Source organism: Elephas maximus, chromosome 24 (assembly GCF_024166365.1).
Source record: "Elephas maximus indicus isolate mEleMax1 chromosome 24, mEleMax1 primary haplotype, whole genome shotgun sequence".
Taxonomy (NCBI): Eukaryota; Metazoa; Chordata; class Mammalia; order Proboscidea; family Elephantidae; genus Elephas; species Elephas maximus.
Genome location: NC_064842.1, coordinates 7,520,168 through 7,545,637, shown reverse-complemented (window position 1 = coordinate 7,545,637; position 25,470 = coordinate 7,520,168). Strand labels below are relative to the sequence as shown.

Here is a 25,470-nt window from a genome sequence, read left to right as displayed (position 1 = left end):
TTTTAACGCCAGCACAGAAAAAAGAGACCAGAACGTTCTGCTTGTGCTTTGGTGATCATGGGCCACCTCATACTGGCTTCCTACATGTTGATCCTTCCTATTCCACACACAGTCACTGCTTCACAAACCCAGACACACCTGGGAAGTTCAGCTCACAAAATTGAAGAATTCTGTGACCAAGATTCCTGCAGCTTGTGGCTTCTCTCCCAATTACTTCAGTTATATTGTAGGTGTCCTTCCAAGTACAAAGGCAGTCCTGTCCTTACGGTTTTCAGTAAACGGCAAGCTACATATCATAAACCAGTGAAATACGAAACGGATGTCACTGTGACCTGAAGACTCCAAACCCAAAACCCACTGCCATCGAGTCGATTCCGACTCATACCAGGGCTACTCAAAACTTACTGTGGCTGCCTGGTTATTAGAGACGATAACAAGTTTTTTTGTTTGTTTTTTGGTTTTTAAAGAGGTCTTTTTTTGTCTTGAGTTGGAAATGACCCGACAGCAACAGGCTTGGTTTTGGTTTTGTCTTCTAATGTTAATTAACAACAGACTATTACCGGGTCATTCTAACTACTTGACCAGGTGTAACACTTAAATCTAACCAAAGCCACAGTCGTACTGACTGTTCAGAAACCAGCCACTCACCTGGTTGTGGAAAAGCATTTCTATCAGTTGATTCAAGGGCAGCCTAAATGATGCCACCTAGGGGAGAGCGGTGGTCTATCTTACAACTTCGCGTTTGGAGAAAGCCAACATGCTCAATTGTTTTTGGGTGCCTTCATCACAGTTTATTAAACAATAAAATCATAATATCATTTGTCTGCTGTAAATTATTTTTTAAAACTGTAATATATTTAACAGTTTCAAGAAGATATTCAAGAGTATCTTCCACTGATTCTGGTTTTATTCCCAGAGGAAAAGCACTGGAACAAAAATTGTTCCACATAAAATAAAAACCACAATTTCATATAAATATTGTAAGATACGCATTTTTTAGGAAATGCTACATCAATAGCAATGGGACTTCATTATTTATAGTTCTAATTACCTGTTATCTTCAAGCCAATAACATTCTATGCTAAAAGCTAGTCCTCATACATTCTTGATAGCCAAAGTGTCAGCCACTTACATCACCTATACTTTGCGAGTCATCAGGTGTCATTAAATAACAAACAGCAGCATCCTGGCAAAATATTGTATCTTAGTTTTTTTTTTTTTTTAATAAAAAAAGCAACAGCAAAAAGACGAGGCTACTGGACGCCACTCCACCGGTTACCTTAGTTCCATTTCTGCAACATGCAGATAATTAAAATGCCGAGGTTCTAATGATCAGGCATGCTCAGGGAAGACCGACAAGGAATTCTTCAATAGAACATTGTATGATAAACTGACAACAGCCAAGATGACGTCTAGGGTAATCTGCTAACTTCAACATTTCCACCTTTTGATACATGCATCTACTGTCTCCTACTGGTCACAGGTTCATGTCACAAGTAAGAAAATGAACTAAGAAAATGAACATGCCCATTTAATTTTCCACAGCAGAGTCCAATTTACAGACTCTCGCTTTCGGTAAGCCATAAATGTAATGTAAGGACTCCCTGTGTGTACAGCAGCTCTGTGACTCGCGTCTGGATTTGACTATATTAACTGTGCGACCTTGGACAAGTTGTTTAATCTCTCTACTGCCTTTTTTCCCATCTGTATAATGGGGACTGTGTGACCTTGGACAAGTTGTTTAATCTCTCTACTGCCTTTTTTCCCATCTGTATAATGGGGACAGTAAGAGCGTCTTTCTCATTGGGTTATTATATAAAACCCTTCGGGTCTGGCAGATAATAAATACTGTAAAAATGTTTGCTCTTAGTACTCGTTCTGTCCCAGCTTTTACTTGAATGATCGATCGGGGTTATGCAAAATAAGATGCTTTAAAATGAAACGGCAACAACATTTTTAAATAAATCAAGAAAGCAGAGGTTCCTGTTTCAAAATAAATTTTTATTAATCAAGAGGCACAGGACAGAGATGATAACTGAGAGGGGAAGAAGTCATTTCTTTCATATTCAACTTTCATTGCAGGGTAACTAGGAAAAGATAAAAGATCAAGTAGGATCCTGACAGACAGGGCTCTGCACAGTCTTCCTGCGCCTCTGTCTCCGCCTAGTGTGTATTAACAGCAGAGTCTGGGTGCGGACAGAGAGGTGGGCAGAAACACGTTGCAGCATCTCGTTAAATGCCAGGATCTTTCTATTTGGCATGAGGCTTGTCTTTTCAGACTGTCAGAAATTCCACACTTACAAAAAAGAATGTACTGGTCTATCTTTATATTCACCTAATGCATTTTTGGCATTTAAACAACGTACTTATACTACCCATAACATTTTTAATCTTACATCTGCAGCTAGCACATCACTGACACGTGTGCTTCACTAGCCTTCAGTCAGCATTCTAAATGGCAGCAGAAGAGCGAAGTATCACAGTTGACGGAAACATCCCCGTATCACTGAACGTGTAGGCTGTTCAAAATCTCTTGCTATTAAAAGCAGTGCTATAGGACTGTTCACACAGCACTTTCTGAAATCAGGATCCTTTCCTGAGGACAGTTTCCACACGTAGAATTCACGGGTCTCCGTAAGTCTCTGCTATCCGCCAGCCTTTAAATTTCTGGGAGGCAGTGGAATCCTTACAGAGACGAGATGTTAATGACAAATCTCTGAGCGCAGCACCTAGTTCTCCGAATTTATGCTGACACAGCACTCCTCCTGAGCCTCTACTGTGTACCAGCACTGTGCTCACTGTGCGTACATTATCCCAACCCTTCTGAATTATGTCTCCTTATGTCTGATTCACACATTCACCTCGAAACACTTGTGCAAGGACACGAAGCCAGTATCTGATTAAATGATTCTGAGCTCAGTTCTGATTCCAAAATTCTGCTTCCTCTAACAGTGAATATTAATATTTCCAAAAATTGCCCAATATAAAAGCTGAATATAATTTCACTTATCTTTAAGGAGCGTATTTTGGACTAAGGGCCAAGATATGGCAGTTGTGTCCCATGCAAGCTATTTGTAGCACTCCTGCCATTTGTAAAGGATAGTATCACAGTGAACCTTATGAACTATGAGCTTTTATGTTTGTAATACACTTAAGAGAACCCAGTGTTATTCTACAAAACCAAATATTATTGTGTAGAAACAGCTCTGATGTTATGCTTGGTACTGCTCAGTATTTCAGGGAGACTGCTGTGTCTGGCTGCCTCACTGGTGTTTTGAGAGCTGCTGTGAATCCATTGTTTATGTCCATTCCACGGGAGGGGATACATTTTTACCTAAGATTGAAGTCTGGTTCTGCAAGAGCAAAGAGGCAACTGTCTAGTAGCCTGAGGGTAGATCAACAGCTGCGAGGCCACCCACGCACAAGGACACAGCGCTCAGCTGTCTCTCCATTCAGAGCCCCAGTTGGTCCTGACCTCATACAAATTTGGTGTTCTTGCTTTGATGTTTATGAACCGATTGTATTAAAAATGCAGGATAATGATTCAGGGGTTAAAGAAACTGTTATTTATACAAATGCGGTTAACACCTCATCATTGTAAACTGGCTGTGCTAAAAATGCTCATTATGCTCTTTATTTTGTTTTTTTTTGCCCCAATCTGCATGTACATTTGCTCTGGCAAGATGTTGAGTGTGTGTCAGAATAGACTGGGGCTCTTGCACAGCCCTAGAGCCCTGCAATGAAGCCACTTCTTCAGGACAGCTCCTGAGTTAGTATGTTACCAGACAGATGTCCAGGACATGGGAACTGGCTGGCGCAGACCGTGTCTGGCGTCTGTTGAATGACAACTGAGTGTGCCCTTTCTGGTGCATCACAGGCCCGTTCTTTTGGAGTACAGCAATAAGATTTAACGTTTGGTGCAGTAATTCCGAAAGCTGCAGATAAACAATACTAAAAAATCAAAGGCTATCTGTTATTAAAAATACCCTAACGTTTAAGGACAACAGCTACCTCAGGAAATAATTCATATTTTAAAGCAATTTAATTAGCTTTTTCAAAACATTAATAGTGAAAAAAGAAATCAACAGTAATTCAGTCAATAAAATTTCGCCAGTATTTGTACTATGCTTAAATTGAATCCCTAAAAGTTTATGTGAAAAGCTTAAGACAGCTTTATGATTCCAAAATTCACTGCTATTTCATGACACTAAATACGTGCTCTGCAACTTTGTTCCTTTCATATTGGATAGACCACCATAAGCCACATGATGCTGCCGTACGCAGCCGCTGAGTCGATTCCCACTCATGGCGACCCCATGTGTGCAGAGCAGAACAGCTCCACAGGGTTTTCAAGGCTGTGGCTTTTTGGAAGCAGGTTGCCAAGTCTGTCTTTCGAGGTGCTTCTGGGTGGGTTCTAACCGCCCACCTTTCAGTTACTAGTTGAGGGTTTAACTGTGCCACCAGGGCTCTCCAGGCCACAAGTAGCTTTTAGAATTTAACGTAATTAATAAAGTTAAAAATTCAGTTTCTCCAGAGCACTAGCCACATCTGAAACGCTCGACAGCCACGTGTGCTAGAGGCTGCCGTGCTGGGTGGCACAGATATAAAGTACTCCATCATCACAGAAAACCCTATCGGCCAGTGCTGGTTTAGAAACTGGAATGAGTGGGAACACCCGCTCCTCCAAGATGTATCCTTGCTCACCTCACTCAGATGAAAATCAAAGAGCATTCAACCAAAGCTACATCTGTATTTCCTACTGAAGGGGAGAGCGAGGAGGAGGGAGAAGCCAGGTGGACAACAGCAAACCAGATACCTCAGCAAAGCAGAGGAATATAAAACGTGCTTTATAACTCTGCCTCTGAGGATACCTCTCTGAGCACAAAAGGCTCATCACACATCCAGATAAAAAGTCCTAAATCATTAACTCCCTGAAGTCATGTTTAACATACTAGATGAAAAATATCACTGTGGTTTTTCTAAGCCAGAAAACACTCTCTAGAACACCTCACTTTGTTAGAAGATCTCACCATCTCTAAAATTCTGTGACTAGATTCATTATAACTCTTAGCCTTTGGTTAAACATCAATCATGAAACATTCTATCACCTACCTCAAACATCAATTTACTTCCCCTCTGTTCATAGGTGCCCTTGACTAATACATTTAATCAAGTGTCAGAAAAGTTCACCCAGTAAGAAGTTCACCATGGCTACCTCTGCAACAGTAAGATTCGTCCACCCAACTGGCCAAAATTCAGACTCCTGTTTTCTCAGGGACAGAATGGCAGAGCTTTCTGTGGGCACACAGAAATTCTCTCTCCTGTTTCCAAAGTTTGGTCTTAACTGCCAATTCAGCTCAAACAGTCTTTGCACTCATGATATCTGCAGGGTTCACCTGATTCTCTCCCTCTCACTGACACAGAGTGGAGCTGAGTATCATATTGATACTAACAGACGAATCTGAAGACAAAGCAGAATGAATTCTCCTTCCCTCAACTGAAAAATCTTCTCAAATGAAAATGACGCTAACATATCGATAGAGTATCAACAAATTATTCTATGCACCTAGATTTCAATGTCCAGGTAGATGGAAGGCTTGTTCATCTCAAGTTATCACTGATACACCAAATTATCACATCACTCAAGCCATATGGTGAGAACTTAGTGCAAGAATTTAACTTTTAAAAAAAAAAGGAGATTCAAATTTTTGGCCTTTATGAGTAAAACGATCCCTTGCATTGCCATAAACACTATCATTACACAAATAATCCGCATACAGTTCTCAGAATACAATAGGTGCTCAATCAATGCTGGTGAAATGTCTCACTTTCTATCAAAATATTTAAGTCAAGAAATAATGGTAGCTTTTTTTAAAGTTTTTTTAAAGTTACTTCACAGCTAAATAAAAAAAAATGCACAAATGGTCACTGTATATACATTTGTCCTTAAGAAAGTACAAATGTTAAAAAAATCTATTTAATTTTCAAGTGTTCCAAAAAGTGAAATTCACATGGCACAGGCCTGTCAACATACTAAGCATGATTACTCTGCCGTCATTAAGAGTCTTAGAAAATAAAACTTCCATCCTCTTTCACTTATGGCCCTTTCAACACATATATTAATAAAAACCTACAATAAAAATAACAAAAAATAAGTAAATACAAACGGGAAGGGAAAAAAAAGTTACTCAAAAGTTGCAAAAATGCCAGCTTACTATTTGATCTCTAACTATCTCTTCTACAGAAACCTTTACTCTCTCTGAAGACTCCTCTTCACAGGCATTTTCTTAGGTCTTACGATCCTTTTAACTCCCCGGCAACACAGTTCCCGCCTTCCGTTTGTCCACACCTCAGCCCACCTTCGTGCCCACGCCTCGGCCGCCGTAGGACTTCTCTGCTATTACCTGTCTAACTAGGACGTCTTCAGGCGTCTACAAGCTGTCATCAGACGGCTTTAGAGTCAAGTGCTGGACTCAAGAGGCCTGAAGACAAGCCCAGAGCACAGGAGTAGGGTACTTAGCTGGCACTGAATGTGTACTCACGTGCACAAGATGCGTCCATTAAAAAGCCCTAAGAGGTTTTCCAGAATAAAAACATTCCTTTCTCCGCCCACCGGTTTTAAGGAGCACAAAATGTTCTCAAGAATTTGAACTTCCTCTCAAAATAACCCTTCCAGAAGCTCCTCCTGAGTCATTTGAGGCTGTAAGTACTGAAGGTGAGTCTTTGAACTCTTCCACCCAAATAACGTCCAGGCAATACTTTTCAAACAGTTAATAATGCTTCCTTTATGTAGAATTCTAGGTAATTTGAAAATAAATTCAGTACTCCAACTTCCATGCTAAAGTGCTAAAGCTAAACTAAGATGATTCTAAGTTATTTTCAGTCTTGACAGGTACTACCTTTGTCTTTCTGATTTCAATACTTAAAAGCAATCAATAGCCAATGCTACCCATACCCCATTGCCATCAAGTTGATTCCAGCTCATAGCAACCCTAGAGAACAGAGAATGGCCCCACAGGGTTTCCAAGGCTGTGATCTTTAAGGGAGCAGAATGCCACACCCTTTTGCCATGGAGCGACCTTTCAGTTAGCAGCTGAGTGCTTTAACCATTGCACCACCGGGGCTCCTTTAGCCAATGCTAACCTATGCTAAATACTGAAAACATTCAACCCAGTCACCCAAATGGCCACACAAGGGAATAAAGTAATACCTTTAAATTGTTGGTTACTATCTCCCATAGTTCTTTCCAAACAAAGAAAAGTAGCCTCCTTATTACTATATTACCCTAAACCAAAAACCCATTGCCATCGAGTCGCTTCTGACTCCTAGCGACCCTATAGGATGGGGTAGAACTGCCCCATATGGTTTCCAAGGAGCACCTGGTGGATTCGAATTGCCAACTTTTTGGATAGCAGCTGAACTCTTAATCACTACACCACCAGGGTATATTAGGTACCAGAGTATAAAAATAAATTCTAATATTATTATATTTAGACAAATGAGAATGAAAGAGTGAAAGGTAGGTAGGTAAGTATGGGTATGCATTCTCTCTTCCCCTCTTTAAAGAATTCAAAGACAATATAGAAAGACGGAGTAGATACAAAATGAGGTGCCTGAATGATGCCATTAGAACTCACATGTTGGCAGCTTTACTGTCAAATATCCAGGGTGGGGCTGACAGCTAGAGCAGACTGTTGAAGACTTAGCTTCTGAACTAACATGCTCACCCTGAGATTCATATTCACAAATGGTGGTATTTTGCTTAAGTATTTTACAGCCGAGACGAGTAACTAATACTACATACAAAACATCCTCTTGATACCACAGAATTACTTCATGTAACAATATTCTCTTTCTTACTTTCGGTTTGAAATTTTTGTTCAGTTTTTTCTAAATTAAACCAAAGATTATAAAACACAAGTATTGATTTCCAGGAAACCCTGGTGGCGTAGTGGTTAAGAGCTCAGCTGCTAACCAAAGGTCAGCAGTTTGAATCCACCAGGTGCTCCTTGGAAACCACATGGGGCAGTTCCACTCTGTCCTACAGGGTCGCTAGGAGTTGGAATCCACTCAACGGCAATGGGTTTTTTTAGTAGGTTTCCAAAACAATTTTTTGGTAAAGAGTTATTTACCAATTTCTATTGGGGCAGTTCTACTCTGCCTTATAGGGTTGCTATGAGTTGGAATTTCGGTTTTTAGTTTTATTACCCAAATGTACTATTCAAATTTTTACCAAAGTTTAGTATGATACAGAAGCAGATTAATAGCAAGAATTAAAGTATAATCTTTACTTCCGGAGAGAGATAAGTTTTTAGGGGCCACAAATACTATTTTTTTCAAAATCATCTATGTTAAAATATAGTGGAACATTTATCTGTACTAGTATATTACTACTGAAAAATATTTGTTCACATTCATTTATATTACACTGATAAAATGGCAGTTCTATAATTTAAGAAGATACTAAAGCTCAAAAGTTGGGATAAATAAATTCATTTTGATCTTTATTGGTTTAACCATTTAATATCTTGAGTGTACACTTTCCTTTATGGTAACAAATACCAGGCCACGGACTAATTTAGCTTCAGTTATAACCCTTGTAAATGGGTTAGAAAATATAAACATCTCTGCTCTGACACACAGTTTTGGGACAGGATTATCCTTCTTCAGTGCATACCAGGTACAAGTATGTGAGTGAAAGGAGGGAACTATTTTTACTTCGTAAGAGTGGAAAAAGAGATGCATCCTTTTAAAAAAGGAACAGATCACATCTATTAAATAATTCCTTCACAAACCTTAAACCTTGGGTCCAGTTTACAAGACATTTTGGAACGATATTAAACAGTCTTAGTTTCTCCTCTCTATTTATTTAGCAGCAAGATACTGAATGCCACTCAATTTAATAACCTTGAGGGCAACAATATGGAATCAAGCTTCAAATCAGATGCAGTATTCTGAGGTAGCCTACCTGTTGTCTGACTGTACCATTTCACTGGTCAGTCCAGAAAAGAATTTAAGCTAACTCAAATATTCAGGGGAAAAGAGACTAAAGCATGTCAAATACCCTTCCTAAGAAATTATGTCTCGTTGCGTAACTCACATGAGTTTTTCCAGCTCAGCAAACCTCTTATGCAAAAATGATCTAATATTTAAAAAATCTAAGTCATTATTTATATTACTCAGTATATAAAAGGAAATACAAATAGAGATCTGGAGTATTTATTAAATATTTGCCAGGTTATCTAAAAATAAAATCACCACCCCCAATCAGCCTAATTTTAAATTTTACTAGCTGCTTAGGTTTTCTAAATAGCTCACCAAAACAACAACAACAAAACCTTCCTTCAAAAAACTATAAATACATAGGCCTATAAATTGGAAAGCAGTGAAATACTGATTTCAAAGAGTTCACTTTAATTATGACTTGGTACTGCCATTTCTAGAAACACTGGTGACGTTAAAACAATACCCATGACCAACATGTAAACTTGTAATGATATGGGTGAAATATTTTTTTGATATTTTGGTCACGTAGACACGTTTACTTTTACAAAATGTTTTAAGGAGCAATGCTAAAAATTATACAAGATTTGAGAACATAATTTTAACAAAGTTTAATGTAAAAAGGGAAAACACCAAAGTTGATAAAAATAAAAGTCCTTTGGTTTCGTATTAATGGTATCCTTGTAATTCCTCCACTTTCAGAGCATGAAGTATTTTTCTAGGAAAAAGAGAATGATGCCAAATTTTCTTTCCTACATCGTGTGTCAGATTGACTTTCGGGTCCTGGTCAGCTGTGATCTGACCCGTCACTCTCCTTGTCCCAGTCTTTCATAGATGCTCCCATCATGAAATCGTCACGTAGGATATTCCATCCTGGACTCTCTTCTGATTTCACTTCAGTCTGAGGGAAATACAGTATTCAAATATTTGGTCAATTTAAACAAAAGTAAATAAAAGAAATCCACACCACAAAACAAACTCTTCAATACCTGGTTTTACAACAGTGGTGAAATCCAGACAAAAATTACAGACTGACTCTATTTACACCCTAAGATCATATACGTACAAATGTATAATAAAGAGCTATATGTTACTAAAACATTTTAACAACCCCATAATAGAAAGAGAACCAAAAAAAAAAAAAAAAACTGTGTGTGTGTGTGTTAAAACTTACGCTTGGCATCCATGTTTTAAACTTCTCAACAACCAGAAGAATTTAACCTTCAGTGATAACTTCTCAGAAAACTCTGGCAAACTATTTCGGCACAAATAGAAACTTAACAAAGGCTTTCAACCCAACAGAAATTAGAGAAAAGGAAACTGCCTGGTACTAGGCTAGATTTTTATAGATGTTATCTCATTAAACATTTTATAAAAGTTTAAACCACATGTCCTTTATTTAGGCATGCTTTCACTGACCGACTCAATCACGTAGTCAAACTAAACACATGCCAAAATTACAAATAACTGAAGCAGAAAATAAACATAATAGTGAATTCATTTCGCTCATTCAGAAAACATGTATATTACACGTAAGCGAGCCTAAGAATGGCACGCTCCCGTTGGTGGTACAACAGCACCACCTTGTGGTGTTAATTAAGTAATACAACATACGCAGAACTGCTCTCAGCTGTGAGGTTTCTTTTATTTACCCCCACAATTATTTCCTGGGAACTAACTGTGTCTCAAAGGAGCACTGGTACTGCAATGGTTACGCGCTCGGATGCTAACAGAAGAGTTGGCAGTTCAGACGCATCAGTGGCTCCAAGGGAGAAAAGACCTTGTGATCTGCTCCTGTGAAGATGACACTGCCTTGGCAACTCTATGGGGCAGCTTTATTCTGTCCTGTAAAGTCGCTGGAAATCCTCGTGGCACAGTGGTTAACAGCTATGGCTGCTGACCAAACGGTGGGCTGTTCAAATCCACCAGGTGCTCCTTGGAAGCTACGAGGCCGTTGGAATCGACTCAACGGCAGTGGGGTTTTTTTTTTTTTAACGAGTCGACTAGATGGTACACAAAACATCAACGCCTGTGTCTTAAGCTGTTTGTTCCTAGTGCTAGAGGTAGTGATTGACAACAGGACGCTCCTGTCTTCGTGATGCTAACAGGCTAAGCACATCTATTGATTCCACTCACAGAAAACAACAGGAAAAACCTTCCCGAGTACGCAGGAACCCCACCCCCAACTACGACGACGTTCGTTTAGGAAATATTGTTATCTTTACGGGGACTAAACATCATGTAACAAAGCAATTTTTAAAAGAAAAGATGTTAATGAGATTTGCTGGGTTACAAGAGATCACTTATCTAACTGCTGAAAATTTCCTTTATTTTGAAAAATATGGCCCTTAAAACACTCATTCAACTTAAAAAAAAAAAAAAAAGATGACAACACTACTGCAAATAGGAACCGTCCTATTGGCCCCCTTCTGTCTCCTGGGGTCAAAGACTCAAGCAGGGCTTGCACTCTGCCAGGGCCTGGGGACCGGACAGCATGTAAACATGAGCCACTGCTGCAAAGCTGACTCATCAGCAAGTCGGCTATCAACATACTCTGCAGTATAACTTAACCTACAGAAATTACGAAACCAGAACATCTGCGCTATTTAACAACCAACAGTAAAACAGTTGAGAGGCGTCCCCTGGCACTCCCTCCGAGGAGCAGCTGACACCCCCCACCCCTGGGCTGCACAGGGCCAGCCTGCACTCCTAAAACGACTTCCCTCCCATCCTCTCTAATTCAACCCAAGTTTTCTTTGCCAACACCCTCACCTTAAAGAAGAAATAGAGCTGTTCCCAATGAACAGAGATCCACTTAGACTCAACAATTACAGCATCTCCAGTATCTAATTATGGAGCCCTGGTAGCGCAGTGTTTGAGTGCTCAGCTGCTAATCAGAAGCTCAGGAATTTGAACCCACTAGCCATTCCGTGGGAGAAACGTGGCAATCTGCTTCCCGAAAGATTTACAGCCTAGGAAACCCTACGGGGCAGTTCTCTTCTGTCCTATAGGGTCGCTATGAGTCAGAACCGAATCCACAGGAGTGGGTTCGGGTTAATGTCAAATTAACACCTCAAAGCTTTCAATTAAACTCTAAAAAGTGTGTATGTCCTGCTATAGCAATGTCCAGATTACTGACCAGCAAAGACCTGTCCTGACTCTGATGTGTTTACATATGAACATGCACAATGTCAACGGTAAGCTTTCATGTTTAGACAACTGCACTCAGCATACTATCGACATGTTACCAACAGGGAGTGCCAGTTCCCAACAACTGACCTTCCTGGAGTGGCTCTATGGGAGAGTGCGCTCTCACTGCCAGCCTCTGGGCAGAGCTAATTCTCCACTAGGGAGCAAGGAAAAGGTGCGGCACCAGGGGGAGGAGTGAGGGTAGGAAAAGCAGGGGAGAAAACTTTAAACAGGGAGTCAGAAAGAAAGGACCAATTGTGGGCCAAAGGCGGGAAATAATTCATTAAAATATTGAGCCCAACTATCTCACATGGTTGTCTTAAAAGATGATCACTGTAAACATGGCTTTAAGGCAATGGCAGCAATAACAGAGTGAGTTCAAAATTTCTCTAAATTCTCCAATCTGAAGGAAAATAAATAAGGCTTTATTGGGACATACTGGTGGTGGTAGTTTTTTATTTTTGTTTTTGAAGCAATCTATGTAGTCCACAGCAGTGGTCCTCGGACCAGAGCCTTAGCGTGAGCATCGTTGGGCATCTTGGGAGAAATTCAAAATCTCAGACCTCTTCCCAGGCCCAGCGAATCATAAACTCAGGAGGTTTTAATCAGCCCGCCAGGATTCGGATCCACACTGATGCCTGAGAACCACCTAGCTATAAAAGGACAAATAGTTCTTTTTATTTATTACTTATTGTACTTTAGATGAGGATTTACAAAACATATTGTTTTGTGACATCGGCTACCAACCCCACGACACGTCAACAGTTTCCCTTCTCGACCTCGGGTTCCCTATTACCAGCTTTCTTGCCCCCCCTCCCCCCGCCTCCTAGTCCTTGCTCCTGAGCTGGTGAGCCCCTTTACTCTTGTTTTGTTTTATGGGCCTGTCTAATCTTTGGCTGAAGGGTGAACCTTAGGAGTGACTTTGTTACTTAGTTAAAAGGGTGTCCGGGGGGAACGAATATTTCTTAGTGACAGTTTCTGTTCACTGTTATGAGACCAAGTAGACAACATGGCTGAGAGGGAAAGATTTCAGATTTTGGAAATGCACTATTAGACTCAGCATTTGTATGTCTTAAGTCCGGCCATCATCCAAGCTAGCATTACGCTGGCATTTTTACACTGTGAAACAACCTCGAGAGAAAGCAGAATATAAAAAATGGGTCAAGATGGTGGCATGAGAAACAAAACGACTTTGTTTTAAAGGCAAGAGAATGACCGTTTCATTTCTAATGCCTACATTTGCTGAGAAATAGGCAGAAAGAAAAGAGGCAGAGGTTCCAGGTTAAAGCAGCAGTCGGAAATAAACAGCTAGGCTCACTACAAGGCAAAACCCAACAAAGCTACAGAAATGTGGTTTGTTATTGTTTTACAGACATAACCCAGAAGGACAAGATCAGGAGACAAAACAACACAACTCTGGAAGCTAGAGGCGGAGGGACCAGAGGAAACCATCTTGGCAAAGCCAGGAGAGCTGAATGCTGAGACTGTGACCGTGGAGCTGACACCCAACGTTTACGTCTTCAAAAGAAACAGGAAGTGGCAGTGCTGGATACTTCTGGAAATGAGCGTGGGCACGGAAGAGCCAAAATGAAGGGACTCAGGTGACAGTTCTGTTGAGCAACAACAGCTCTCCAGATTCGCAGCCCCATTCCAAACTGCTGAGTCATTCTCCCTCCCAGTCTTGAAAGAATTCTGGAGGTTTAGCCTCTGGTGAGGCAACGAACGAGCTGGCAGAGATGAGGACCAAGGTACAGCGCTGAAAACAGGGGATCAAGTTATACAAACACACACTCACAATAATGAACCCCAGTCCCTTTCTATCCTGGGCTCCCAAAATGCTGGTAGGCAGCTCTCTTCCTCCAGGCAGGCCACAGAGGAGCACTCTATAGAAATCTGATAGGTCTCTAGTAACTGACCCACTCAGCCGCCCTACAGGGAAGCTGGAAGTGGATGACACCCACAGGCTCACAGCCCAGTCACCTCTGTGGACTACTTGTTCCAGTCATGAACAGACAGCTGAGGATTATCAGAAGGAAAACAGAAAACAATACAAACACAATAATAAAGTCTTCAAAGAGAAGAAAATTTAAAAGAAAAATTTCATTACTGTCCTCATCGTTAGGATATATTACACCCAGACAAGAACAGTTAACGGTTTAATTCGAGGCCAGTCCAGCAGGTTCAAAGTAGAAATTGCAGGAGTTCTACAGAGAGAAAACAAAAATGGGAGGGAAGAAATCAAATACTTCAAGGAAAGTTTGTGAACAGAAAAGCGAACAGAAGTTTTCAGATTGAAAAGAGCCTTCCTGAGTGCCCAATACTATGAATAAAAACAGAGCCACATGAAAGACATCAAGGTAAAATCTCAGAATAATGGAGACAAAAGAATATCCCATACACTTCCGGAACAGGAAAAAAAAAGTCACAAATGTGCAAATGACAAGGAATCAGAATAGATTTAGACTTTCCAATAATACTGGAAGCAAGAAATAGACAAATTCCTTCAAAATGCTGAAGGGTAATAATTTCTCATTTAAAATTCAATACCCAGATACATTATCATTCAAGAATGAGGACAGAATAGAGACACGTTCAGACACGCTAGGTCCCTAAAAAGTTTACTTTCAGTGTAATCTTTTTTAAGGAAACACTGAGGACATCCTCCACAGAAAGGTGGGGTGAACTGGAAGAAGGCATGGGATACAGAACACGGGATCCAACACAGCAAAGAGGAGAAGGGAATCTCCAGGAAGAGAGTGGATGAAGAGACTCCAGAGGACAACTGGGTAAATACCAGGCATAAATGACAGCCTAGTGCACGGTGGCGTCAAGGCAGGCGAGCCAGAAGCTGTCATCACTGTACTACCTGCCATTACAGCATCATTTCTACGTGACAAAACCACCGCATAATACTCTTTACTGGAGAAAGCAGGAGTAAACCAAGAGAGGAGATGCCTAATCTAGGAAACAGAGAATCCAATTCAGGAAAAATTCCAAAGATCACAGGAAATGTAAGTCCCAAGATGACAACTGTAAAGCAGCTAAGAGAGTAACAGCCTAGAAAAAGGAGAGTGGAGACTTCCAGGGACAAATGTCTCCAAGAAAAAAATTTTAACGGATCTATTACCTAAGGGAATTTGATTTTAAAAAACTAAATAAAATTAAAAAACTAGGTATGAAGAATGAAGGCCATTATTCTGGAAAAATAGAAAGGAAACAAGTATGGATTATTACAAAATCCAGCTGTAAATAATATTTGCATGGGCACAGTAATAAATGCTGAATAGTGACTTAACAAAAAATAAAACCATCAACTATTTTGAGAGCATAAGGGACAGAAAACAAAGAGCTCATCTATGCCCACCATAACAGGAAACCCTATGAGGCAGTTCTAGTCTGTCCTATAGGGTCACTATGAGTCAGAATCGGCTCAACGGTAACAGGTTTTTTAATACTACAAAGCTATCATGTATCGGACATTTTGTGTAACGCTGACTTCTTTCTAATTCTTTTAAGAATCCTGGCCAGATGGCAAATATTGTTTTCATCTTATATAAGGAAACTAACGCTCAAAGAAGTGAAGAAACTTTACTCAAATTAGTTAACAAATGGTTGAGTCAATATGTAAACCCAGATCCGTTTGATTCCCAAGTCCATGCTCTTTCCATTATGATACTACTCTAACATTTCATTGATAAGAACTTCATAAATTATACATACATTACCATATACTCTGTATATTGTTGCTGTTGTTGTTAGGTGCCGTCGAGTCGGTTCCGACTCATAGCGACCCTATGCACAACAGAACGAAACACTGCCCGGTCCTGCGCCATCCTTACAATCGTTGTTATGCTTGAGCTCATTATTCTGTATATTACAATACACAATGTACTACTATGTAGTCTGTATATCACAATACACAAGATATTACTATATATCCTGTACATTACAATACACAAGATATTACTGTATCACTTGTTAGAGCCTATAAACTATATAGAACAACCACTAAAGTATACCGAAAATGACTATGTTGAAGATAATTTCTAAAAAAGTCAGACTGGATTTGCATAATTCAAAGTGACCATAAACATGATCTACTGTTAAGGATAAAAATTTCCTAAATAGTTGGAGCACCCACAAAGAAATGAGAAAACGGATCAGAGATTAATACGAAAAATGAAAAAAGCCTGAAGCAAATTTCAAATGTGTCATTTGTTGGAAAAGCTTGCCTGGGGTGATCCTTCAACAGATTTCATTAAATGTTAAGATACCATGAGAATTATAGGGTTTTCTGTTTTGTCTGTAAAACAGTGCATCATCATGTGATGCACTGTTTTCACAATATGAATGAAAACCCAGGAAGTTCTGGATTTAAATCAGAGTCAAGCTATTGACTCTAACACTCCAAATCTCAAAATTTTTCAGGTCCGGGACTTGAAAGAAAAAGGTATTTCCCAATTTCTTAACCTTGGTATAAATATAAGATGCAGTCAACCAGACTACACATGCTAGGCACAGGTATTTGCTACCATCTGATGGAAGCTGTGTAACACGTAAGTGCAGGCTGTTGCTGCTGGGCACTGTCCAGTCGGTTCCGACTCACAGCGGCCCTATGTACAACAGAACAGAACACCGCCCAGTCCTGCGCCACCTCCACAATCCTTGCTATGCCTGAGCCCACTGTTGCAGCTACTGTCAGTCCATCTCGTTAAGTGCCTTCCTCCTTTTCACTGACCCTCTACTTTACCAAGCATGATGTCCTTCTCCAGGAACTGGTCCCTTCTGATAACATGTCCAAAGTGAGACAAAGTCTCGCCATCCTTGCTTCTATGGAGCATTCTGGCTGTACTTTGTCCAAGACAGATTTGTTCGTTCTTCTGGCAGTTCACGGTATATTCACTATTCTTCGCCAGCACCATAATTCAAAGGCATCAATTCTTCCCCGATCTTCCTTACTCTTTGTTCAGCTTTTGCATATATGAGGTGACTGAAAACACCATGGCTCGGGTCAGACACACTTCATTCCTCAAACTGACATCTTTGCTTTATTTTTTTTTTTAACACTTCAAGAGGTCTTTTGCAGCAGATCTGCCCAATGTAATACATCATTTGTTTTTTTGACTCTTGCTTCTACGGGTGTTGATTGTGGATCCAAGTAAAGTGAAATGCTTGACAACGTCAAAAATTTTCTCCAGTTATTATTATGTGCCGTTCTGGTACAGTTCTGAGGATTTTTGTTTTCTAAAAAAAAAGCCTAAAAGTGTAGGCTAAAAACACCCAATGCCACTGAGTCAATTCCGACTCACAGTGACCCTATAGGACAGAGCAGGACTGCCCCATAGGGTTTCCAAGGAGCAGCTGGTAGATTCGAACTGCTGACTTTTTGATTAGCAGTTGAGCTCTTAACCACTGCACTACCAGGACTTCAAAAGAGTAGGCTAGAATGATCAAAATTAAGTGGTTTATGGAATTTTTCTGTGTTGCTTCAAGGCACTGACCTAAGGCAACCTACAAGATAACTCTGTGCCTAAATCAACTGAAAAGTAAAATTAGTTAAATTCAAGAACTTAATGAAAACCACAAAATGCCAGGCAACAAAATAGGCCCCACCCTCACTGGTCTGATTTTACACAAATATTTAATCAAGATCATACAGAAGCAGTCAACATCAACTCTGAAGATGAAGACAACCCTTGGAAATGTTTATCAGCTTCTACTTCAAGGTTCCAACATACACTGGTGGTTTCTGAAAAGCAAACTGAAAATGGAGGTTTGGAATTATTCATTAGCTTAACACCAAATAATTCGGAGCTTAACCCCATTTCATTTTGAAGGGGGAAAACTGAAGTCGAATCCTAGCAAAGCAAACAGTATAGTCACAACTGTATTCAGCACTCAGCATTAGCTGATTTCACTGTTTTCCCTAAGAAGTGTTTTCGTAGTTTATTTTTAGTCATGTTCCATCTAAATTAGAAAAGGTTTTATTCAGGGGTACTCAGTCTCTGTCAAAGGTGATGAAACAATCTGGAAATGGATACTAGTGACGGCTGCACAACACAGTGAGTGTAATAAATGTCACTGAATTGTCTGTGTAAAAATGTCGAATTGGCAAATGTTTTGTTATATTTTACCACAATAAAAATTTTTAAAAATGTAAAAGGAAAAAAAATTCTTAGCACTAATTAATCTGAAAACTTTGTTGTTGCAAATTTTTAGAAAACTATTTACAATTGTAATAAACAATCTATCTACGATGGGCTAAAGCCTATCTGAGAATTCAGCCTGAGAGATAAATGAAAAATACACGGGAAATCACTTTACATAAAAAATGCTTTCTGGCAAAAATCAACAGAAGTGAGCTATAGCCCCAAATCGTCAGAAATGAAGAACACCAATGATTTTCTAAGCATGTAAGATATTGCATCATCCCACTAATCATAAAGGATTAGAAGTTTTCCTTCTGGAACATAAGAGAGATCCGATGAAGAACCTACAGATTTAAGATTACAGAAAATGGAAACCCTGGTGGCGTAGTGGTTAAGGGCTATGGCTGCTAACCCAAAGGCTGACAGTTCGAATCCACCAGGCGCCCCTTAGAAACTCTATGGGGCAGTTCTACTCTATCCTGGAAGGTCACCATGAGTCGGAATCGGCTTAATGGCAAAGGGTTTGGGTTTTTTTTTTTTTTTTTTTGGTTTATATTTAAAACACTGTATCAATACAAATTCAACTTTTGTCTGATTCTCAAACAATTCTTGATGAAACAAACAAAAGAAACCAAACCCATTGCTGTGGGGTTGATTCCAACTCACAGAGACCCTATAGGACAGAACAGAACTGCCCCACAGGGTTTCCAAGGCTGTAATCTTTATGGCATATCTTTCTTCCGTAGAAAGGCTGGTGGGTTCAAACCACCAACTTTTCGGTTAGCAGCTGAGTGCTTTAACCACTGTGCCACCAGGGCTCCTCCAATTCTCAATAAGGGATTCCTAACTGTCTTAATTTTTGCTGTCTCCATCCCTCCATAAACTTGTTTTAGTTCATTCTGACTGTTTTACCAGGATGGTATTCTAAGCAACAAGCTCGCTTGGACTTCGTTCACTATTTCCGTAGTTTCCAGATTCAGATGGGGTAATTCACAAGATTCAAGCAAACTAGAAAAGCATTTAGTAGGATATCCTAGGGAAAAAAGATCAAGATGCTGGGATTTTTTTCACCTTGAATTATAGCCCAAACACGTGTTAAATATATAGTGTTCTCTAAGAAAGCCTAATTCTGTCCAGCTTTCCCAGAACTCAGGCCTAAGACTCCTGGTAAACACGCTTCACTGGTGCTTTTCTCATCCACCGACAGCCTTCTGTTTTAATTTCACCTGCTGCCCTTGGCTTTACTACGTGCTCAACACTTGTGTCCTTACATCTACCTGGCTCTAGTGGTTCTACTCTGTGGCTTCTGTTTCAAATTGCAATTCATATATCGAGCTCCAGAGGATAGAGTTTTAGAAAACAGCAATTCAGCCCTGAGATTCCCCACTGTTTATATTCTCTTAAAAATGGTGAACAAGTTAAAGTTGACCTAACCGCCTGGAAAAGCCCAATGTGACACCAGAATGAGCCTTTGCACAAGTGCTGTACACATTTTCACACTAAGTGTAAAGTCATACTGAGGATACATTCTACCAGTTAGTCCCTTCAAGTATATCCTTGCTCTTTCATTTACTAGATTAATACCAAATTAGTATATAAATGAAAATCCAGATTTACAAATAAACCACAACTATTAATTCACCTGAAAAAATAGATGCTAATGTCTTTTCAATATCACAAATTTGTTAAAAAGCTTAAATGAGAAAACATGTAAAAGTGCTTTTGTAAAACTGAAGCGCTGTATAAACACAACTCAGTCGTATCTAATACGTGTGTGCGTGCTATCAATCTATGTACAGAGCTCAGCAAAACAGTGAAAAATAAATAGACCGTCCTCACTAAAAGTAACCCGACCTCTTGGAGAAAAAGGTAATTCCCTGTCTAGGACTCAGGAAGTACAAGGTTTTGTCTGGAACATCCTTCTGTCCCAGAAAGCAAGGAAACACGCAAAGAAAAATACGGTCCTGTCAAAAGGGCACAGGAACCAGTCTGCGCAGGTCCCCACTGCTACACTTGAGACTTTAAATACCAAAAAGCACAATGACTATACCTGGCTGTAAAACAATGAATACATAAAAATCCCAAATCCATGATATTAAAAAAAGACAAAAGCAAAAGTGGGGAGGCTCATTTGCCAGCCCTGGAGGTAACTATTAAATCAACTCTTTACTCTGAAAAGTAGTAGATAAAGCGAAAGAAACATTAACCTCCCCCCACCCAATCCACAGAGAAATGACAGCTAAAAAACGGACAATGAGAAAAATCGCCACTCTGAACCCTCCAGCGACGTAACTGTCTCAGGTAAGCATCACCAACTGATGCTAAAAGGCAGAAAAGATGGATGGGGAAAGGCTATATTTGCTCCTGCCAAAGTATTATCCTAGAAATTTTACTAACTATAGAGGAGAAAAAAATGTAAAAAGGAAGGATTTGTTTATTACCACCTTACCCAAGTGAAAAACCAGCATCAGTGACATGGGACATGATATGTCTCTTGCTGTGACGCAGCAGTAAGTACACAGCATCTGAGTATCACACGTATGAAAGAGCCGTGCCAAGAAAGCTCAGTCAAAACCTAACGAAGCCTCTAGTCCTCATGCCCAGGTTACAGGAAGAGGGCACAGAGGAACAAGTTCAAAGACACCATGATGACACAATCAGAAATCAGGGTCTATTTTTGAATATCCCTGGCTCGTCTCTTTCAAAAGTCAGTCATTAAACAAGCAAACAAAAAAGGATGGGGGACTGGTCTAGAATAAAAGAGATGAAGATATAACCAAATGCAATGTATGAACTTAGATTGAAGTCAGTTACAAAGAATCTCTGAAATTTTTTGGTATGTGAACTATATCTCAATATCCAAAAAAAAAAAAAAACCATTGCTGCGGAGTTGATTCTAACTCACGGCAATCCTATAGGACGGAGTGGAACTGTTCCACAGGGTTTCCAAGGCACGACTGGTGGATCCAAACTGCCGACCTTTGGGTTAGCAGCCGAGCTCTTAACCACTGAGCTAACAGGGCTCTAGCTTTAAAAACAAAAGTATCTTTGGGACACACGGGGAGTTACTCTCAGACAATCAGCCCCTACAAACAAACCAGATGAAACGACAGCCTGATAGCTACAGAAGACAACATGGAAAAGTGCTAGCCATTTTTGAACCTCAGTGATTAGTAATACAGGTGTTCACTATGCTTTCTAACTTTCTTCTTATTTAGAAATAAGAACTGAAAGATAATGAATTTTAAAATTTCTGTTAGGCAAACAAGGATTAAATACAAGCTACTCTGAATTTCTACCCATAACCCAGTGCCGTCGAGTCGATTCCAACTCATAGCGACCCTAGAGGACAGAGTAGAACTGCCCCATAGAGTTTCCAAGGAGCGCCTGGCAGATTCGAACTGCTGACCTTTTGGTTAGCAGCCATAGCACTTAGTAAGTTTTAATTCCTCAATAAGTGAACAGAAAATCTTTCTAACTGTGAATTTACAAAGAATTTTCTAAACTAGTTCGGAGTCATAATTCTGAAACACTTTACTAAGGCAGTATTTTATTTTAATTCAGTAACACTTTTGCAAAATGAGACTGTAAAATGCCTCAGTCACCATGTGCTCCACATCAAATGGAAGGAACATGAGACTCAGGGAAAATCACGCTGCGTGCTGCCTCCTTCATAATTCTCCTTCCAGCCTGAGGAGGCTACACCGTGGCTCATTAGCTGGCCCCAGTTCTCTAGAGGAACTTTCTGTTCTAATTCCTCTAAGTACTTCAGACCTTCTGAAGCAGCAGACACAAATGGCCGTGACATGGTTGTGAAGCCAGAGACTGGGTTTGAATCTAGACTCTACTAGTTACTGTCAGTGTCGCCTGTAGCAAATCACTTTACCTTTCTCATCTTGAGTTTCTAAAATCTCAAATGGCGGTTTTACTACTGCTAAGCATAACTATGTAAAAACAGCTTATGTAGTACCCGACACAAACACTAACCAATCCCCTCTCAACCCCTCTACCCACCATCCCTACTTGCGGTTGCCCCGAGTCACGTACCCACAGAATTCCCCACCTGGGACAGGTGTCCTCCTCTAATGATGTTCTGCGTATTATCAACAAGGATGAGAACACTCAAAGAGTATGACAGCACCAATTTAAAAATCAAAGTTTCCTTGGTGCTATGGATTGAACTGTGTCCCCCTAAAAAAGTATGCTGAAGTCCTTACCCATGGTATTTGCAAGGGTGACCTTGTTTGGAAACAGGGTCTTTGAAGGTATTATCAGTTAACATGAGGTCACACCAAAGAAGAAAAAAAAATAAAAACACGTTGCCGTCAAGTCAATTCCTACCTATAGGGCCCCTAGAGGGCAGAGCAGAGCTGCCCCATAGGGTTTCCAAGGAGCGGCTGGTGGATTTAACTGCTGACCTTTCTGTTAGCAGCCATATCACTTAACCACTGCGCAACCAGGCCTACCAGAGTAGGGTGGGTCCTAATTCCAACCTAGTGCTATCTTATAAAAGAGGAGAACAGACACAGAGAGCTAGAAGGACAACCATGTCAATACTGAGCCACCAGAAGCTAGGAGGTATGGAAGAGTCTCTCTCTCAAAGCCCTTAGGACAAATTAACATGGCCAATAACCTGATTTGAACTTCTAGCCTCCAGAACAGTGAAACAACAAATTTCTGTTCTGTAGCACCACCCACTTTGTGGTACAGGTAGCCCCCAACTTACAACGTATTCAAATTATGATGAACCACACTTAGGATCATCTTTCTTTTTGTATATCTTGTTAAGTAATATGTACTGCATACAATGTTGCAATGCATTATTTGCTGATGTCATCATACCTGTAAGTTTATATGTAATGTTTCCAATCCCAAACAACAAATAAAGATAAGATTTATGCTGATAATAAAATGCAGTAATAATGAAATTAAAAAAAAAATTAAGTATTTGATTTATGTCAGAACTGACTTGACAATACAATGGAGTCAGCAGAACAGATCCCCATTGTAAAACGGGGACTACCTGTATTTTGTTACGTCACTTTTAGGAAACTAAGATACCTGATAAGTAAAACCGTCTCAGAAATAGAGTTCAACCATGGCTTACACTGGGGAACAAGAGAAAGTGGGCACATTCCTACCCCAAACTCAGTGCCGTCGAATCCTAGATCCTCAAAATCTAGTTTTATTTTGTAAGAATTATACAATTCTAGACCAGAAACACCAAAAATGAATTTCCTGAATCTAAATATGATTTTTATTAAATTATTGGATAATATTTGGATTACCTAATAATTCAAATAATTAACAGGTAATAACCGTTTCCTATTTTATCAAATGGGCTTCCAACTGCAGAATTTATCTTTGACTAATTAGTTGTTAGGGAAAAAAATAACGACTAAATATTAGGAACTCATTCTAATAATGACATTCAAGACAAAATAAAACTAAATGGAAAAATTTACCCACTGAGCTTCATTCTAAGCACCTTACATATTTTACCTCACTTGGTGCTCATTCCTGTGAGGTGGAGCCGTCATTACTACTAGAAAAGGCGTCAACTCTTCTTCAGTCTTCCTTATTCATTGTCCAGCTTCCACATGCATATGATGCAATTGAAAATACCATGGCTTGGGTCAGGCACACCTTAGTCTTCAAGGTGAGGTCTTTGCTCTTCAACACTTTAAAGAGGTCCTTTGCAGCAGATTTACCCAGCGTAATGTGTCTTTTGATTTCTTGACTGCTGCTTCCATGGCTGTTGATGGTGGATCCAGGTAAAATGAAATCCTTGACAACTTCAATCTTTTCTCTGTTTATCATGATGTTGCTCATTGGTCCAGTTGTGAGGATTTTTGTTTTCTTTGTTGAGGTGCAATCCATACTGAAGGCTGTGGTCTTTGATCTTCATTAGTAAGTGCTTCAAGTCCTTTTCACGTTCAGCAAGCAAGGTTGTGTCATCTGCGTATCACAGGTTGTTAATGAGTCTTCCTCCAATCCTGATGCCCCGCTCTTCTTCGTATAGTCCAGCTTCTTGTATTATATGCTCAGCATACAGACTGAACAGGTATGGTGAGAACGGTGCCACTATTCTTATTTTAACAATACATAAAGATTTCTACAAGAGCTCTGTAACGTGAGGCCCTGGTGGCACGCTGGTTAAGAGCTTAGGCTACTAACCAAAAGGTCAGCAGTTCAAATCCACCAGATACTCCCTGGAAACTCTATGAGGCAGTTCTACTAGATGTCCTGTAGAGTCACCATGAGTCAAAACTGACTCGACAGGCAACTGGTTTTTTTTTTTTTTTCTGTAATATAATTCTTATTCTTCATTTAATATTTCCCCCATGTCAAAAAACTACACATTAAAAAAAAAAAAATTTTTTTTTTTTTTTACACATACCACACTGCAAAACACAAGTTCACTTGGACCACAACCACTGTTCAAATGAGAAACCACTCTACATTAAAACTACACTGCATGTTTTGAGAGAAGGAAATTTACACTGAGAAACTGGCTTTAAGCCGTTCCCATGAACAGCAGTGTGCACAATCCTGCTCATTCTCATTTCAAAGGTGGAGTCTCTCTTTTGTCTCAACTCTAATCTATTCAGGCATTTTCAGGAAACAAACATTAAGCTGAATTATTTACAAAGCTGGAATTCCAAACATCCCTGTGAGAGGAGCTTTCCTGAGAGCATAAAGCCCTTGCTGTGAGGTGCGGGGCAACTTCGGGACAGCTTCTCGCTCCTCCCCCCACCTGCCTTCCACATCCCCACTCCCCTCCAAACACTAAGTCCTGAACCCCGGAGCCCCTAGGGGCCTGTGTGAGCAAGTCCCCCCATTCCTAGGCTTCCTCCTTTGGGGTCAGGAACTCAGGAAGTCTATGAACCAGGAGGAAGGCAATTTTCAACCTGCATGACAATGTGGAGTGCGAAAGTTACCAAGCATTCCCATAACTAAATACCAAAAAAAAAAAAAAAACCAACGCCACTGTCGTCCAGTCGATGCCGACTCATAGTGACCCTACAGGACAGAGCAGAACTGCCCCACAGAGTTTCCAAGGAGCACCTGGCAGATTTGAACTGCTGACCTCTTGGTTAGCAGCCGTAACACTTAACCGCTACGCCAC

The 25,470-nt window shown here is 40.1% G+C and overlaps 1 protein-coding gene across 1 annotated transcript in view; it reads right to left on the bottom strand.

Annotated features, from left to right (window-relative positions):
- Positions 1-913: 913 nt before the first annotated feature.
- Positions 914-25,470, bottom strand: part of RRP15 (ribosomal RNA processing 15 homolog) — a 61,194-nt gene continuing 36,637 nt past the window's right edge. The window contains exon 5 of the mRNA XM_049868635.1: positions 914-9,904. Coding sequence (XP_049724592.1) covers positions 9,791-9,904 — 114 coding nt within the window. The 3' untranslated portion in view covers positions 914-9,790. The remainder of the gene's footprint in view (positions 9,905-25,470) is intronic.